Source organism: Pristis pectinata, chromosome 1 (assembly GCF_009764475.1).
Source record: "Pristis pectinata isolate sPriPec2 chromosome 1, sPriPec2.1.pri, whole genome shotgun sequence".
In the NCBI taxonomy this organism is placed as follows: domain Eukaryota; kingdom Metazoa; phylum Chordata; class Chondrichthyes; order Rhinopristiformes; family Pristidae; genus Pristis; species Pristis pectinata.
The window spans coordinates 20,296,853-20,314,694 of record NC_067405.1 but is presented as its reverse complement, the minus strand read 5'-3'; the positions used below and the strand labels follow the sequence as shown (position 1 = coordinate 20,314,694).

Below are 17,842 nucleotides of genomic sequence, written 5' to 3'. Positions count from 1 at the left end.
CAACTCAGTATCTGTTCCCATTATAGAATGGAGAATAGGTTACACTACTGGCAGAACTGTCAGAGATGTCCATAGTCCTCTTCACTTTCTTAATGTTTTTGGCGATTTTTGCAGAGATTGACAATACTTGTAGATCACAGTAAAACGCTTGTCCAAGGAAGTCTGCAACAACTCGTTCCTTTCAATCATACACCCACTCAAATATCAATCCAATGCTGCCTTAAAGGTTTCCACCTAGTCTGCCTGTACAGCCTCCATTTCACAATGGATGTCTGGATTGATAATAGTGTGGGGGAGGCCATCCACCAAGTCCAAGTGTGATACTACTAGCCTGCTGAGTTTATTGGAGAAGTTAGTGTAGTGTGATCACTGCCGAGCCAATGTTGTGGAGCTAGTTGGGGCGCGAAGGCATGGAAAAAACTTCTGATTCAAAGAATCCATAAATACAGAAGTTACAGCGGCAACTGCTTCGGAAGACCCAGCCTCGCACAGTAACTGGAATAGATGCATGATGGAGAGCATTCTGGTTGCATCACAGCCTGGCACTCAGGCTTCAATGCAGAGGATCGCAAGAGCATGCAGAGGGTTGTAGACTCAGCTAGTTGCATCGCAGGCACAACCCTCCCCACTATTCAAGGACATCTTTAAAAGGCGGTGCCTCAAGAAGGTGGCATTCATCACTCAGGACCCTCACCATCCCGGGACATGGCCTTGTTATTACCATTGGGGAGAAGGTACAGGAGCCTGAAGACCCATACTCAACGATTCAGAAACGGCTTCTTCCCCTTCGCCATCAGATTTCTGAACAGTCCATGAACACCACTTCATTATTCATGTTTTTGCTCTATTTATTTTTGTAATTTATAGTAATTGTATGTCTTTGCCCTGTACTGCTGCTGCAAAACAACAAATTTCACATCATCTAAGTCAGTGATAGTAAATCTGATTCTTATTGTTGGATGGCACATATAAGGTAATGTCCATAATGACCACCAGGTGGCATTTAGTATGTACTTGGAAAAGAAAGTATCCCAAATGTATTGTGGTCTGGAATTAGTTTAACCAAGTAATCTAAACCTTCGGGAAGCTTATTTTCTTGGTAGGTTAATTCTCATTGAAAACAAAAGGGTAATAATGTAGTGTCAGTCTTGCTCACCTTTTTGTCAGGTCTCCCTGCCAGATTTTTAAATAAAATAGATTCAAATTTATCATTCTGGATTTGGGAATGATTTTTGCATGTGACTGCAGTAATATTTGGTAGAAAAGAGCTTTAAATGAGGTGACTATAAACTTTTGGTATTTTTCCTGCTAACTACGTTCTAAACACTTGGAGGCTTAATTCATGTGTTCCTGGGCTTGTAGTCCCCAGCATTATGAGATTGATTTTGAATGCTACCTTCTGGAGTTAGTGGGATCGGTATCTGTACTATTTTGTTAATGTGGCAAAGAGACAGATTCCATTTTAAAAATAGCCCACTGCTGGGTGTCCAAAAGACATGCCTAATGGGCTCCATTTTAATAAGGAAATCAGATTATCAGTCTCTTGAACGGACCCCTCATTCGCTAAAGGACTAATTCTTGATCTCTCAATATACTTTGTCATGGCCCTTGCACTTTGTCTACCTGCACTTTCTCTCTAACTGCAACACTATATTCTGCATTCTGTTTTCTTTCTACTACCTTGATGACATGATCTGTCTGGATGGCATGTAAACAAAAGCTTTTCACTTTATCTAAGTACATGCGACCATAATAAACCAATATTCCTGTGACATAAATAGCACCCCAACTCCTACTTCAAGTGTGTCCCTTGCAGACTCTGATTAATTTCATGGACAATAGGAAAGGTTTGTCTTGGGTGCATTGTAAATTACTCTTGTGGTTCCCCCCAGAGAAGCTGAAACAAAAATAATCTGGTTTGCTGGAATCTCCCACACTGTGCAAGTGCAATCCTCCCTTCTCTGGCTCGTCGGCTTCTACAACAGTATTGCAAGCTGCAGCAATGCTCCTGTTTGGCACCACACAATTTGCCTGCCCCTGTTGTATGAGATCAAGGCCTCAATTGCAGGAGGCCAATTTGCCACCAGATTGGGCAGCTAGCTAACACTTTTACATCTGTCGGGCAAGCTTGACACCAGCGTGAAACATTTAAAAATTTATATTTGCCACATGCCTTCCATCAAACTAGGCAATCATCCTGCACTCCATGAATGATGAATATTATCCTAAGATTGGAGGAAAATAGCTCTGTTCAAATGCATAATCTGCTTTCCATATTTACCTATTTTTGTGGAGGTAAAGGATTGTAAATGCATAATCAAGTTCAATTTGTCTCCTAATTGCAATAATCTTAAATTGGTGCACACACTCTTGCCAACTTTTTACATGATTTTACATTCTTTGCCAAATGTTGTAACGGACAAAACTGGTCCCTCTGTATTTCCATCACCCCAGCCCATTGGAACATTGCAATATAACTTGAAGGGTTTAATTACAGTGTATCAAAATTTCAAGGCCATCATAAGGATTTAAGAAATGTATAACTGTCATACAAAAAGTCTTGAAAATAGGGACTGAATTATCTTTGTGTGGACTGGTCCAGTTACTTTCTGGCTTCCAAGGTTTCATCTAAGACATCACGTGCTGTTGAATGCCCTTGGCAATACTGGTGCTTGCATGTAGTGGCGATTGTAAAATTAGCTCATCAGATATAAGAGCACTGAGATTAGCATTGAAGAGAAATAAAATAGCATTGTAATAGTGTCTTTACTCTACTATTGTCTTCAGCCACTCCATCTGGTAGGAAGTTCCAAATTCTCCCAAACTTTGAGGCAAGAAATGTCTTGTTAATTCCCTATCTTTTCTCCCTTTCCTCAAATGCCAAGCATTTCTGCTATCATTCTTGATCTTCTCTACATTCTCCCTAGTATCCATATACTTTGGACCAAACCAGCATAGCTTACCTACTTTCTAATTCCTCTAGAAATAAACCCCAAGTGCTTGGTTTGCATTCTTCATGAACTTGCTACGGCAGAACTTTTAGCGATCGGTGTTTTTTGTTTGCTTCAAGATCCCTTTGTTCATCTATCTCATCTACACTGGCATCTTTGAAGTAATAAATGATTTCCCCTTTGTCCCTCACAAAATGTATTACCTTAGTGTTATCTATGCTGAACTGTATTTTCCATTTATTTTTCTTTTTACAACTATTATTTTGTTCCTATAATTTGTCATCCTCCACTATTGACCATTTTCTCCAAGCCCCTTAATTTGACATCATCCACAAATATAGAAGTGTTACTTGATTCTAAAGTCTAAATCAATGTACACTGTGAACTGTCATGGTCTCTCACTGATTCTTGTGGGATAATACTCACTACCTTCTTCTACCTTTAGCTCCCACTCTCTACTTCCTGTCTTGAAGCTTATTGGTAACCATTCTGTTAAGTTGGCCCCTAATTCTGACCTTATTAGTTGATTAGAGAGTACCTTCTCTAGATTTATATTTTAGATCTAGATTAATTGCATCCACTCCTCCTCCACTCAGGCGGTTCCTTGGAGTTGAGGATGTCTTGCTTCCACTTGAATTCTGTGGTGACTGAGGCCAATATTGAATCTACAGATTTTGCTACAGGTGAATCAGGAGGGTCTTGGGAGGACTGGTGGTGGGTACTTTAGAAGGTGGCACGCTCCCTCTGCCATTAACACTGGGCTTCTGTGTGGTCCTGTTAAATTAGACTCGATGTCATCCGTTCCATTCCAAATGTTCTTGAGCAGTCATGAGCCAGGAGTTTTCAGACTCATGGGGGTGTTGCACTTTTCCAAGGAGGTTTAGCAAACATCCTTGAAACTTTGTCAGAGCTCAAAACTGATCTCGGAGTCTGATATTGGAAAGTAGTTGATGTAGTTTGCCCAACGGAGCTGACTGAGTGTAATTAGGACCTCATTGATAGGTATGTTGGGTTGGGAGATGATGCTGATGTTGGTTCACTTTACCTTGCTAAAACAAGGTCAAAAAGGACACTGCCATGGTTGATGCTATTCCCTACATAATTCTTGGATTTATCAAGCAGTAAAGATCATCTCCATTTTTGCCTCTTGATGGAATCCACACTGTGACTCTGGAATGAGCTTTTCAGCTACTGGGAGGAGTCAGTTGAAGAGGATCCTTGGGATGACCTTCTCTGTAAGTTTTTCATTGCACTTGTGCACATGACAATAAACTCAACTTTGACTGGGCCAGACAACGGGGAGATTCCTCTGTAATCATCACAATTGGACCTGTCTCCTTTCTTGAAATTGGTTATGATTATCATGTCTTCAAGATCAGTTGGCATGCTTTTCTCTTTCCAGATGAGGGAAATTAGCTCATGGATTACCAGATTCCATGACTTCTCTGTCATGTTTCTGAACTTCAGGTCTTTTATCTGCTTCAGAGACCTTGTTTTTTCAGCTGTTGCATTGCCTTTTCAATCTCTTGCCTACTGCAGGGAGGCTCCTCTGTAATTAACACAATTGACTTGCCTCCTTTCTTGAAGATGACATGATTCCCAGATTAAGAAGATGAGAACAAACATTCAGACCAGAAGTACTTCTCCACATTCTCTTATATCAGTAAGTATTTTGTTTGCTCCAGAGGCCTGGTTGTTTTTCAGATATTGGATGAGACTTTGAGTAGATTGGACCAGGAAACCTTATTGTGACAAGGGAGGTTAATGAATGTACGTTACTGGGAGCTCAGAAAGATATGATCTGAAATCTGTAAATGTGAGGAGCACTAACCACTAGCATAAACTACAATAAATTAACTCATTTTAGTAGTAAGATATCATTTAACCAACCAACTTAAGCATAAGTGTTTGCATTGATGCTATGAAAATTCTTTGGAAGTTGATTGGTCAGCTTCCAACAAATTTACAACATAAGTTAGTGGGAGGTAGTTTCAAGTCTCTATTGAATTTATTCCCATTTTACAACTAAACCTTCACTGCATAGTTCTTTGATGTGAACAACCGTAATGTATTTTATGTACTTTAATATTGGTGTGATGCCTACAACTCTTGCAGATATCAGAAGACTATGTATGTGATATCATTTTGTTGTCTGTCAACAGGCTTTTCTGAACATTGAGCATAATTTTTGTGTGAATTGTTCCATATTGACAATGGCCTAGCAATGGTTACAAGTCTAAAATTCAAGTCATTGCTTTACTCCAAGTCCGTCATTCAAAGTAAAACTCTAAGATTTAATTACACTTTTTGGTCTCGCAGCCAGCTATTGTATAGGTTCTGTAAGAGTAGCTTTTTCCTTTGAGTACAATACCTGCCTGGGGGCTTCACCAGTTTGAGACATTTTGATAGCAAGGGTTTTTTTTCCAGAAAATAAATCATAATGACAGCGCATGATTACTGCCATCTAAACTATATTACTTTCAGTAAATATTCAAGATTCAGATACTGGAGCCAACCTGGTCGCAAAAGCATGAGATGAAATTCTTTCAACAGTTGTGTTCAATAAGAAAACCACAGCATTTATGGATTTTCAACAGCAGCACACAAAAGATGTATTGAATACTGTTGCTTTTTCACAATAGTGGAAGAGTGGCCGAGAGTAACAAGGTAGCTTTGCTGGCGGACTTCAACCTGTCTAGTCTGCAGCAAGAATGAGCAAGTTGGGAAAACTCAGTGAGCTTGTCAAGACACTGCAATTGTGTCAAGGGGCCAATGGAAAGATGCTGGATTCTACATCCAGGTTTTTTTGGCTGGCTCGCGTACTGTTTGGAAAGTAGAAAAGGTGAAACTGCCAGCTGAGAATACCTAATGCGTGACTGCTTTCAACCTGACTTAGTCATCTATTTCTGCAATTTCTAAAGTCTAAGTCTGTAAATCAGAGTGAGAGACACACACACTGTGGGGAAATCGAACAGTTCAGGAATAAACAGACTGATTTCAAAAGTATTGAGGCAGTTTGGGCAATTGTGTAAAATTGGTTGACTGTCTTAACACATCTTTCAATTTCAATGATTCTTTTTATTCTGGAAATTAATAGGACACTTCAAAATGATGGTGTATCTCAAAGGCCAGGTCATGGAGAAACTTTTCTGTGTTGGTGTAAAACAAGAGGGTATAAATATAACACAGACAAATGAAGTAAATAAATTTGGCTGACGTGCTTTTCATGCAAGAGGAATGGTAGAAGCAGATGCCATTGATTCATTTCAATAAAGGATTGGTAAAGAATTAGAGGGAGGAAGATGGAGGCAGTGAACATTAGGAAGCTTGGCTGGACAATCAGCATTGATTGTTTTAGCTGTTTCTGAGTTTAGATTCTGTGTAGTTCCATGTAATCTGTCCTGATGTACACCAAGATGACTCCTGCTGTTCACATCATGTGATGGGATCTTTTGCTTTCGCCTGACCAGGGAGATGGAGCCTTTGATTAACACTTTGTTCAAATATCTCAAAGTGCAATAATTTTACAGTGCTGCTTTAGATCCTTTCCTACATTATCTTGTCAAGACCCTGGAGTGACAGGTGGACCTTATTCTCCTGTGTGAACATGAGAACCATCAGCTGAGCTGGGCTTGATGTGACTAATCAATATTAACCTTCCTTTAATAAAAGTGTAGATGTTTCATACAGAAGCAAGACTGAGAATCTTAATTAACTCGATATTCAAGGCCACTTGATAATGTTGGAAATTTCTGCTCAGTTGCATAACTTATTCTAGCTGGAAAAAATACTGCATGAACTAATGTTTACTTCTTTGTTTCCTAGATTGGGGCTTCAGTCAAGCATGCATTAATGACTCAAGACCAACTCAAAACCCTTCAGAAGAAACCACATCTAATCATATACTTTCTTCAGAACTGTAGTCATAGTACATTGGCTTTACCTGGGTCAAGATAAGTATGTATGGAACTGCATTCATCCCATATCACCTAGCCTCACGGATCATATGTGTTTGTGCGTGAAAATTAATTCCCAGCCTTTTCCAGGACTGTGCTAAGCTAAAATTATACATTGTATCGCAGTGTCTTAGGAAGAATATTACCTTGTATTGTGAGTTTGATTTTCTGTATGATAAAATGTTTTATTTTGTATTTTTGGGTTGTGGGTGGGCAAACATTGCTGCTAAATTATAAATTTTAAAGGAGTGAAAAGGTCAAATTTGTGCTTGTAGAATTTTCTAAAGAAAAAAAAACTCATTTTGGCAGCATTGGTCAACCTGGTCAGTGTAGCTTATCAAAGTGAACAACTTGGACAGCGGTGACCCAGGACTAGAATGCCTTTTAGTACAAAAACTACAAGCCTTTAACTATGCTACACTTGTTTGATTTTTACACTTCACTTGAATCACTGAGAATGTCGGAATGGAAAGCTGAAGGTTTCAAAGAAGGACGTAAACAATGCAAATTGGCCTTATTTTGGGTCCAAAGAAAACATGGTCGCCTTTAGTACTCAGAAAAGAGACAGTTTATATTCTTGTGCAAGCAACTCTGGAAAACTGGAAGCAGATGTAACTTGTCCAACCACCTGATCTCTTCAGACCTTCAAGAAGAACTTTGGTCTGTTAGCTGCCATTAACCTTACTGAAGAAATAAGAAAGACTTGTTCTGACTATTATGAGCAGAACTGTGCAAAACAAAGTATGTTCACTCATGGGTATTTCTGTTGATGTCTACCATAACTCAACTGCTGGTTTCATGCCATTTGAACACAGGTAGCTTCAGTGTAGAGACTGTACTGGTTTCTGAAGAACGTTTGGTCTTACAGGCAGCATGATCTCTTGAGGCAATAGCAAATCTTCAATTTCATTAAAAAGAAAGCTGCCTCTAACTATATGGTGGTCCAAATGTTCCTAGATATCCTTTGGAGAGTCTGCATCGACTAAAGTTTACACTGCATGTACTTGCTACATTTTTGTATGTTTATAATTTGCATTATGCCTAATCGTGGCCGCTGGGATGATTTTTTTTTGATGCCCACGACACTGTTATTAACAAAGCTCCACCATCACAGTGACCATCTTTCATTCGGTATTGGATCCTTCATATAACTAGGTGCTGATCAGCCAGTCAGTTCACCTAGTGCCAGACCTGTGAAATTTCCAAACTTTATAGAAGACTGTCACTGTGAAAGCCAGCCTTGTTAACAAGTCACAATTTTTCATTGTCTTTAATCTTTCTCATTTCTACAGAAACCTGTCCCTTCTCAATTGGCTCTGGACACTTCAAAATATTTTTTTTTGCCTTAATGCCAGTGGGATTGTTCCTTTAATGCAGAACATTAAATTTAATGTTTACACTTGATTTCTTAAGGGATTGCAGAGGGGGGTAAAAATAAATCTTTTGGTGACTAGTACTAAACACAAGTGAGGTTATTAGGGAGCAGTTATTCTCACCTCAGCACATTTGGTTCCATTAAAATTGAGCAAATCTTTGGGGTTAAGTGAAACCAGCAGCCACTACTTGTAAGCATTTTAACAAAGACTGATTGCTACCCTCACCACCCCCCCCCCCCCACACACACACACACACTTTCCACCCTCCTCCAACCAGACTTGAAGAATAGATAATTGTGTAAATTACCCTTGCTCTTGAAGTGACAGATCACTCATTTTCTGCACATATTTATGATTGTACTAAATTTTAGGATGGTGTGGATCAAAAATTAGGCTGTCTGGTATCCTCAGTTCTTTCGAGAAGGATGGGAGCAGACCACCAAAGTGGCTGCATAATCCCAAAGACTTCTGGATAGATTGTTGCTTAAAGGTAATTCATAGAGCCAATCAAATTTGGGTTTGTTGACATGTTTGAAAAACGTTAAAAGCCTAAGGAGGAAGACAACTCCATAAAGAGGGTGGGTTTTACTATTTCTAGCTCCTTCACATGAGAAGACTACTGCACAGAGGAGGAGCCTGCGGATTTAACAATGTCAGTGCCAGGAGTAATGCAAAGTATTCTGTTAATTAACCCAATCAGAATTTGCTCAGTGATGGTCTTGCAGTTAGCCTTTTCCTCCTAGATTCTGATCAGCAAATCAGTCAATCTAGCTTTCAGCATGCACCTAATGCAAGGCTGTTGCTGTAGATTTTAACCAGATCATCCAAGAACTTAAAGTGCAGTTGTGCCTACTTTTATTTCTTCATTAACTTTTTTAAGTTACAATTTACTCTTGAACACCTTCTTGCCTTTCATTCCATTACTCTTCCTGCTTGTATGTTTGAAACCACTGGATACTGGTAACCTGACAGGGTTAGTTCCTACTGTGTGTTTAGCCTGTATATCTAGGGAATAATTGATCCATACATCATATTAATGCTGTGTGCCTGCCAAATAGCTGACCAGCTTGGGGAGAAAAAAAATCTTTCATATTGTTCAGTGTCCATTGTCTGTCTCCGGGATGTATTGAGGTATCTAATGACCTGATAGATGTTGGGATGTGAGGCTATCTGTAGTTTGTGTCTACTTTGTAAGATGTGTATATGTATTGCAGAAGTGTTTCTCTTATCTGGCTGTGTGTACAGTAGTCTTTAAATATGTTCATTTTAGGGCAACCTATATTTATTAAAACAAACCTATACAATTATTTTGTTCAAATGGTATAAAAATGAATATTCATGGTCAGCATATGAATACTGTGAGGTATTTAAATAAAACATAAGATCAAGTTTGAGGGCAGTCTTTAAAATTTCACTGAAATTCTTGTCCTGTAAGGTATAAGAATCTGCTATGAAATGACTTGCATGATGTATAATTTACTTGAAATGGTTAATGAAAGTGCTGAAATAAAGTTGATTTAAACCCCAAAGATTCAACTTTTCTTCTTTTGAAATGGTAATAACATTTGAAGCTATCTAGTGATATGGTGCACTTGATCTGTGATCTAACATTAAGAATGTGACTACTAAATTAGAATCAATAGTAGCAAGGTAGCTCTGGCTACTCTGATCTATTACAGCTATGTACAGTAAAAGTTTTGATGATGACTCAAAGCTACTGAGACACCAGTACAGTCCAATATTGGAAAGGTTGAAGTAACTATTTTGTAGAGTTGCAAAAATGTTAGTCTGCATACTAAACAGTGTCTATAAACTGTTAGCAGCCAGGGCAAAGAGGCAATGTTCAAACCATCATCCAATTTTGGTCCAGGCTTTATTTTAAAACAAAGACTTGATGTTAAGGATGTTGGCCTGGGAGAGGACACTGACATTGGTTCATTTATCCTTCCAGTGAATTTGGAGGATTTTGCAGAGACAGCATTGCTGGTATTTTTTCCTAATGGCTTGAGATGCCTGTGATTGATTCGATGGTAATCCAGATCCCAAAAGCACAAGGAAGGGCAAGGATGACTCCTGCCTGAGACACTTGAGTTTTGTGTCACATTTGAGGTCTAGATCTTCAGATACCTTTTTCCTCAAATCGACCATAGGCAGTGCTAGTGCATTGAAGGAGGTCATAACTTTCATCATCAACATCTGCCTTCGCCGAGAGCTGGTTTCAAGATATGGGAAGTGGTCCATGTTTTTCCGGGGTTTCACCATGAATGTTTATTGTTGGAGGACAGCGGAGGCAGGTTGGTAGAGGACCTTAGTCTTGTGGATGTTGAGTGTAAGATCCATCCTCTCGTGCTTCAGTGACTGAATCGATGATTTATAGGAGCCTGGCCTCTCAGCATATGCAAATGAGAGTACCACCTGCACCATACAGCAGCTTAACTAATGAGGTCTGTGTGGCCTTGGCCCTGGAGTGTAATGGCCATAGGCTGAACAGCTTCCTATTAATTCTGAAGATTAGCTCCATGCTCATGGAAAGTTTTATTGGAAGTGACCTCCAACTTTGAGAAAGATTAATATTGGCAATGACACAGCCTTTCTGATACCAGTCTCTTCACTGAGAGTTGAACGCTACGTATAGTGGCTCTTGTTGCTCCATGCATTCAACTTTAGGTGCCCACGTGTGCAGTCAAATGTAGAAATCAGTAATAGCCTGCGCCTCCACATGATGTGCTGTTGCAGGCTTTAGAGATTCACAGAAATAAATAGTGATTTGACATCCTTAGACATTCAGATTCATTACAAAACCATTGTAAATGTTAAATCAGGCAGAATGATGTCAAGAGTTTATGATGACCTGACATCAGTGCTAAGGAAACTGACAATCTATTATTAAGTGATAATAGGGCACTTGAAAAATAATAGGATTGGCAGAGTCAACATAGATTTATGCAAGGGAAATCATGTTTGACAAATCTGTTAGAATATTTTGAGGCTGTAACTAACAGAATAAGGGTGAACAAATGATATGGTGTGTTTGGACTTCCAGAAGGCCTGTGATAAGATGTCACAGAGATAATTAAAATTAGAGCACAGCAACAATGAAAATGACTGACAATGCATTGCAAGTGTGGTGAGTAATTAAAAAGTAACCTCTACTCTCTGGCAATCCAGCAGTTAACTGTCCTGTTTATGCTCTGTGACAACAAGAGATAACATACTGTACCATTGAACATTGGAGGCAACAGATTGAGGGTTAGTTAATGGACAGAAAATAGGGAGTTGGAATAAAGAGGTAATCTTTGGATTGGCAGGCTGTGAACAGTAGGGTGCCAGCTGTTCAATCTATATCAGTGATTTGGATGAGGGGATCATGTTTGCTGAAGGTCAGTGGTAGTGTGGATTGTTAGAGGATGAAGAGGGGCTTTAGAGCAACATCGGTACAAGTACAAGAGTAGCAATATCTTACTGCAGTTGTATGGAACTCTGGTGAGACACTACTTTTTAGATATTGAGACAATCGAGAAGAGATTAGTGCAGGACAATGGCACTGAGATTTAAAAAGAAATCAGCCATGAGCAGACAGAGATTGAATGGGCTGACCTCTTTCTGGTGTACCAGGGTATATTTACTGTTGAATAATGTCTCTGTTCCTGGAAAGCTATTCTTAAGAATATACATGTTCATTCTCTCTCCTTCACAATTTAAAAGTTCCATTGACTTTTTTAAATGTGAGATTATGGTTTTCATATTAATTCTATGTATATTCTAACCTTTAATCATTTCAGATAAAGCAAAATAAAATTAATTAAACTTTTTTTTCTCTTGGTTTGCTGTCTGTGATAATTCTTCAATCTTAATTAGTGCAAGCGATTTGTAATCTTACAGTAGCTTCCAAGCATTTAGCCATAGAGTACAGAAACAGGCCCTTCGGCCCATAGAGTCTCTGCTGACCATCAACCACCCGTTTACACTAATCATACACAAATCTCTTTTTTTAATTTCCCCACATTCCCACAAACTCCTCCCAGAGTCTACCACTAACCTACACACCAGGGACAATTTAGTGTCCAATTAACCTGCCAAACCCCATGGTTTTGGCATGTGGGAGGAAATCTAAACAGCCAGAAGAATCCACATGGTCACAGGGAGGATGTTTAAACTCCAAATTTCCAGTTCATGCTGTGGTCCAAGTGGAGGATGGCTATGTTTCAGCCTTGTGAGTAGCTCTACAGTAATCTTATAACATAACTCACTGAGTACCCACAGAATATGACAAGGTGTACATTATTTAAAGAAAAATGGCTACATTAGTAGAGCATAATGCAACAATTGGTTTGATGTTTCTGGTCATCTCCGTTCATAGAGTTGGTGCCAAACTAAAATGCTCATCAAAAACAGGGACATTGTATCTTTCTAGACTGCTTTCATTTCAGGTTAGTGGCAACTCTTATTCCTTCCCTGCCGACTGATATGGCAGTATTCCAATAAGTCATTCAGAGTCATGAGAAGTTCCACTCTTCATACTTGGCTTGGATAATTGTCATCTGATCCAAACAGCTTGCAACTCATATTATACACTGGACACCACACACTAAGCAAAACGTTGAATGGCACTGTGGTGCAGCCAGTGGAACTGCTGCCACACAGCTCCAGCAACGTAGGATCAATCCAGACCTCCTGTTTGTGTGGAGTTTGCATGTTATCCCTGTCAATGTATGGATTTCCTCTAGGTGATATGGTTTCCTTCAACAGATGTGCAGGTTGGTACGTTAATTGGCCACTCTAAATTGCCCCAGGTATGTAGGTGAGTAGTAGAATCTAGAGAAAATTGATGGAAACGTGGGGAGAATAAAATGGGATTAGTGTAGGATTAATACAAGTGGGTGATTGATGGTCTGTGCAGATTTGTTGGGCCAAATGGCCTGTTTCCAAGCCAAATGATCTATGACACTCCAGTTGCATCAAAGCTCTCCTCAGTTAAGGGCATCTGTCTGGTCTTTACATAGTGTAAGAGTACTTCTTTAAAGCAAAATGTGAAGAACATGTTTTTAAATAAAGCCGTGTTTCTCTTTTTTTTGTATCAAGAATCCCTAATCCAACCTCTTGACTTGAAAATGAATGCTCCACCAACCTCATTTGTGTTCTGCAATTAAAAAGTAAATCACTTGATATTTCTCTTTTCCTTTCTGATAATCTGGTAAAAGCCTGAACTGGTTACTATCAAGGACATTCTCAGCACTGTCCTACCTCCAAAACTCATCCAGTATTGTTTTTATTTAACTATTCGATTGAGACAACAAAGCTTATCGCACCTGTAAGAGATTGGATGGGACATCTGTATCTGGCAGAGGCACAAAGCCAGTGGAAGCAGATTGTCCATCTAGTAAACAAAAGTGCCTGGAATTTATTTCCATAGATGACAATGGAATAAAATATCAAGTGTCGTGCACGTGGGTGGTCAGTCTGATACTGCCTCTCTTGTTCTAGCTGATTCAATCTGAATAACCATGCAACTACAGCTGTGTTGGGAAGAATATTAAGCCTCTGCTGCTTTGAAGATTTATTTGTTCTGGAGATTTGAACTTCTTGGAATTTCAGAGAATGAAACCTGGCCACTCCCTATCCTCCCTTCTCCCTGCTCATCCAATTACCTTCCAGTACTTCAGCACATGTTTAAAAATATTAAAGGACAAAACATTTCAAAACAAAATGTGGATTTTTGGATCCAGCAATCTCAACTTTAAATAGGAATAACACAAGAAACATTCCACTCAGCATTAACTCCTGTTCACCTGAAATGGAGACATGTTGCTCCCATACATACAGCTCCTTGTTGTTTGCTCTGTTACTCAGTGAGTCCATGAACAGGGTCTTTGCTTTTACTCATCACAACAGTGCGCTTGGTCCATGTTGTTTATGGAGCCATCTTGCACATCAACCTCGCTTCACAAAAAGAGTTATTAGTTTAAAATAAAACTGTGCTAATTGTTTCTCAATGTGGCCTTTCCAATGATTGAACAGTTCAGTGAGCTTGAGGTGCCAGAGTTTTGAGGCCACTACAACAAACTTCAGGGAAAGAATCCACTTGAAAGATGCCTTCATTTAAAATTTCTTGGCAGCTACTTTCATAATGCTTGGTTGTGTTCCATATCGCATATTGCTCTTGATCATGGATGATATGTCATATTATCTCCTTAATTGTTCATTGATTATTTTTATAAAGCAGATATATTTTTCCCAGTCGTATATACTAAAACTATGTTATGATATTAGCTGATGGTATATTACAGATTTGTGTTAAAGCCTCAACAGATCTTGATGTCATTTTAATAATAACCTAACATTGGAATGAATAAACATGCAGCAGCAAGAACAACCCACTGCTTAATTACATATTGGCATGTTTTTGCATAGTTGGTCTTTTACAGTGTTGAGAAGCTGTAAGGAATACATGTAAACACTGTTCCAGCCTTTTTTCCTGCCTTCAGTAATACTTACCCTTCCCACTACAGGAGGATGTAAAATGTTTCCAATGGCACAAAAACTCTTTTTCCCCACTTAATCCCTCCTGCCACCTATCACAAACATTTCTCTTCTTTTTTTTTACCCTGTACCAATGGAAGATTACGAACCTGAAACCATAACTCTGCTTCGCTCTTCACAGATACTGTAAAATTATCTCCAATACTTTGTTTCTTTTCAGATTTCCATTATCCACCATATCGTGTTTGTGTTTGATTCTGCACACTCTCAGTTTTGATTCTTCCTGATAGGGACTGAACCGTCACTATCCTGCCTCATGATAATGTTCACCACCTATAGCGATGAGGATATTAACTTGTAAGACAAAATAACCTTTAGAAACCTTGGGTAAAATGTGGGGTTTTCGTTTTGAATTTAATAGGATCTATTTGCATTATTTATTTTGATTTTCATGGTAGAATGCTTTTAAAGCAAATCTGCAATAACATCTCTTACACTGGAACCATTACAACCTGCAATATGTACCTTATCTTCCTCTCTGTATATTACTTTCTGTTTTTAATTTGACTTTCAGGATAGACAGGATTTTCCTCTGTTAATTTTTTCATAGCTGATAGAGCAAATTCCATATTTGTTTAAATCTTAGAAATTCTTTAAAGTTGGGACAATCTGACATATACTAACTACCTTGAAGGCTGGTCTTCAGACTTGCTTAACCTCATTCATGACGCCAGCTAATTAATCGCACAACAGATACAAGTTTCATGCAAGGTAATCAAAATTCCAAAAATGCGAAGAATGCAATACACAGATGAACATATTCCAAACTTCAGGCTACCCATTTATGAAAAAAAGCTGTTTTCTCATAACCTGACTTTCTGCCAACTCTACAACATGACAGCAATTCCCGAACTATAATTTCAATCTTAGCTGAAGTATGATGATTTTTAACGACTTTCTTGAAAGAAATATCTTAAATTTTGTAGGGTCCCATTCACAACCCCAGGACCACCTAAAGAGCTTTACAGCCAATGAATTACCTCTGTTTAATGGGCACAGCAGTATGTGCAAAAATTTAAATTTGTTTGGTTTTAGAATGTCCTAAAATATTATAGGGCCGCATGTCCATAATCATGTGTTAAGTAAATATTAGATGAATAAGTACATTAAGAGCAAAAGGTTAACTAAGGAGAGAATAGGTCCCCTTAAGGATCAATATGGCTGTCTATGTGTGGAGCCACAGCAGATGGACAAGGTCTTAATGAATATTTCTCATCCATATCTACCCTAGAGAAGTTCATGGAAGTGAGGGAAGTGAGGGAATTCAGGGAAGAGGTTAGTGATATCCTGAAACATATCTACATTGCAAAAGAAGAGGTGCCGGTGATCTTAAAGCACATAAAGGTGGACAATTCCCAGGGGCCTCACCAAGTGTATCCTATGATATTGTGTGAAGCTAGGGAAGAAATTTCTGGGGCCTTGGTAGAGTTATTTGTATCATCGTTAGCCAAGGGTAAGGTATTGGAAGACTGGAGGGTGGCTAATGTTGTGCCTTTATTTAAGAAGAGTTGCAAGAACAAGTCAGAGAACTACAGGCCAGTGAGCTTAACTTCAGTGGTGGCAATTTTGAGAGATAGGATCTACCTGCATTTGGAAAGGCAAGGGCTGATTAGTGATGGTCAGTGTGGCTTTGTTTCTGGGAAATTGTCTCTCATGAATTTAAGTTTTTTGAAGAGGTGACTAAGATTATTGATGAGGGGAGGATGGTAGACGTTGTTTACATGGACTTTAGCAAGAACCTGCTTGGTCGGCTGGTTTGGAAGGTTAGATCACATGGGATCCAGGGTGAGCTAGCCAATTGGATACAAAATTGGTTTGGTGGTAGGAGTTAGAAGGTAGGGGAGGGTTGTTTCTCAAATTGGAGACAGGTAGACAGTGTGGTGAAGAAGGTGTTTGGCACGCTTGCCTTCATTGGTCAGGGCATTGAGTACAAGAACTGGAACATCATGTTGCAGTGTACAAGTCGTTGGTGAGACTGCACTTGGAGTGTACAGTTCTGGCCGCCCATCTATAGGAGGGATATCATTGAGCTGGAAAGAGTGCAACAAAGATTCACAAAGATGTTACGAGAACTGGAGTGCTTGAGTTGTAAGGAGAGACTGGATAGGCTGGGACTCTTTTCCTGGAGCATAGGAGGCTAAGGGATGAACTTACAGAGGTATATAAAATCATAAGGTGAATGGTCGCAGTCCTTTTTCTCAGGGTAGGGGAGACTAAAACTAGAGACCTAGGTTTAAGATGACAGGGGAAAGATTTAAAGGGGACCTGAGGGGCAACTTTTTCACACAAAGGATAGTACGTATGTGGAATGAGCTGCCAGAATAAGTGGTAGAGGTGGGCATAATTACAATGTTTAAAGGACATTTAGACAGGAACGTGGATAGGAAAGGTTTAAGAGGGATATGGGCTAAATGCAGGCAAATGGGACTAGGTCAGGTAGGCATCTTGGTCAGCATGGACAAGTTGGGCTGAAGGGCCTGCTTGTGATACTGTATGTCAAAAACATACAGTATATGGTTGGAAGGGTGGTGTGCCTGCCCTGAATGTGGCAGCCAATTATAATTATTTCAAGAAATGAAAAAATGAAAGCTGTCTCAAGGAATACTCTTCTGAAGCCAGCTATGAAACCTGTGTGGGTTTAATTTGAAATTTTTTAATAATAAGCCAAAACATTAACTAAAGCAAAGCCGCTGCTTTCAATAATTACTCCCTTTAATGTGGTATTGTAACGCTTTAATTGTGAAAATGCTGCACCCTTTAGGAGATAATTCTCCCTCAAATATTACATTACTGTTCAACCAAAAATTTACAGACTCAGAACAGTACCATATTTTTAAAATAGGAAATAATTATGCCATTAAAAATTGATATTATCGTTTTGAATTTATTAACTATACTTTAAGAACTGTTATTATCTAAAGGGAAACTTAAACCTGCAGTGAAATTCCAAGTGTTGGTGCCTTATGCAGGGAATTCTTTCATGCATAATTAAAATAGCTAGAAAATATAATGCTTGTCA

The 17,842-nt window shown here is 39.0% G+C and overlaps 1 protein-coding gene across 1 annotated transcript in view; it reads left to right on the top strand.

Annotated features, from left to right (window-relative positions):
- Window positions 1–9,805, top strand: part of LOC127576242 (kinesin heavy chain-like) — a 116,153-nt gene extending 106,348 nt beyond the window's left edge. Inside the window, 1 exon segment of the mRNA XM_052026728.1 lies at window positions 6,777–9,805. Coding sequence (XP_051882688.1) covers window position 6,777 — 1 coding nt within the window. The 3' untranslated portion in view covers window positions 6,778–9,805.
- The last annotated feature ends 8,037 nt before the right edge of the window (window positions 9,806–17,842 follow it).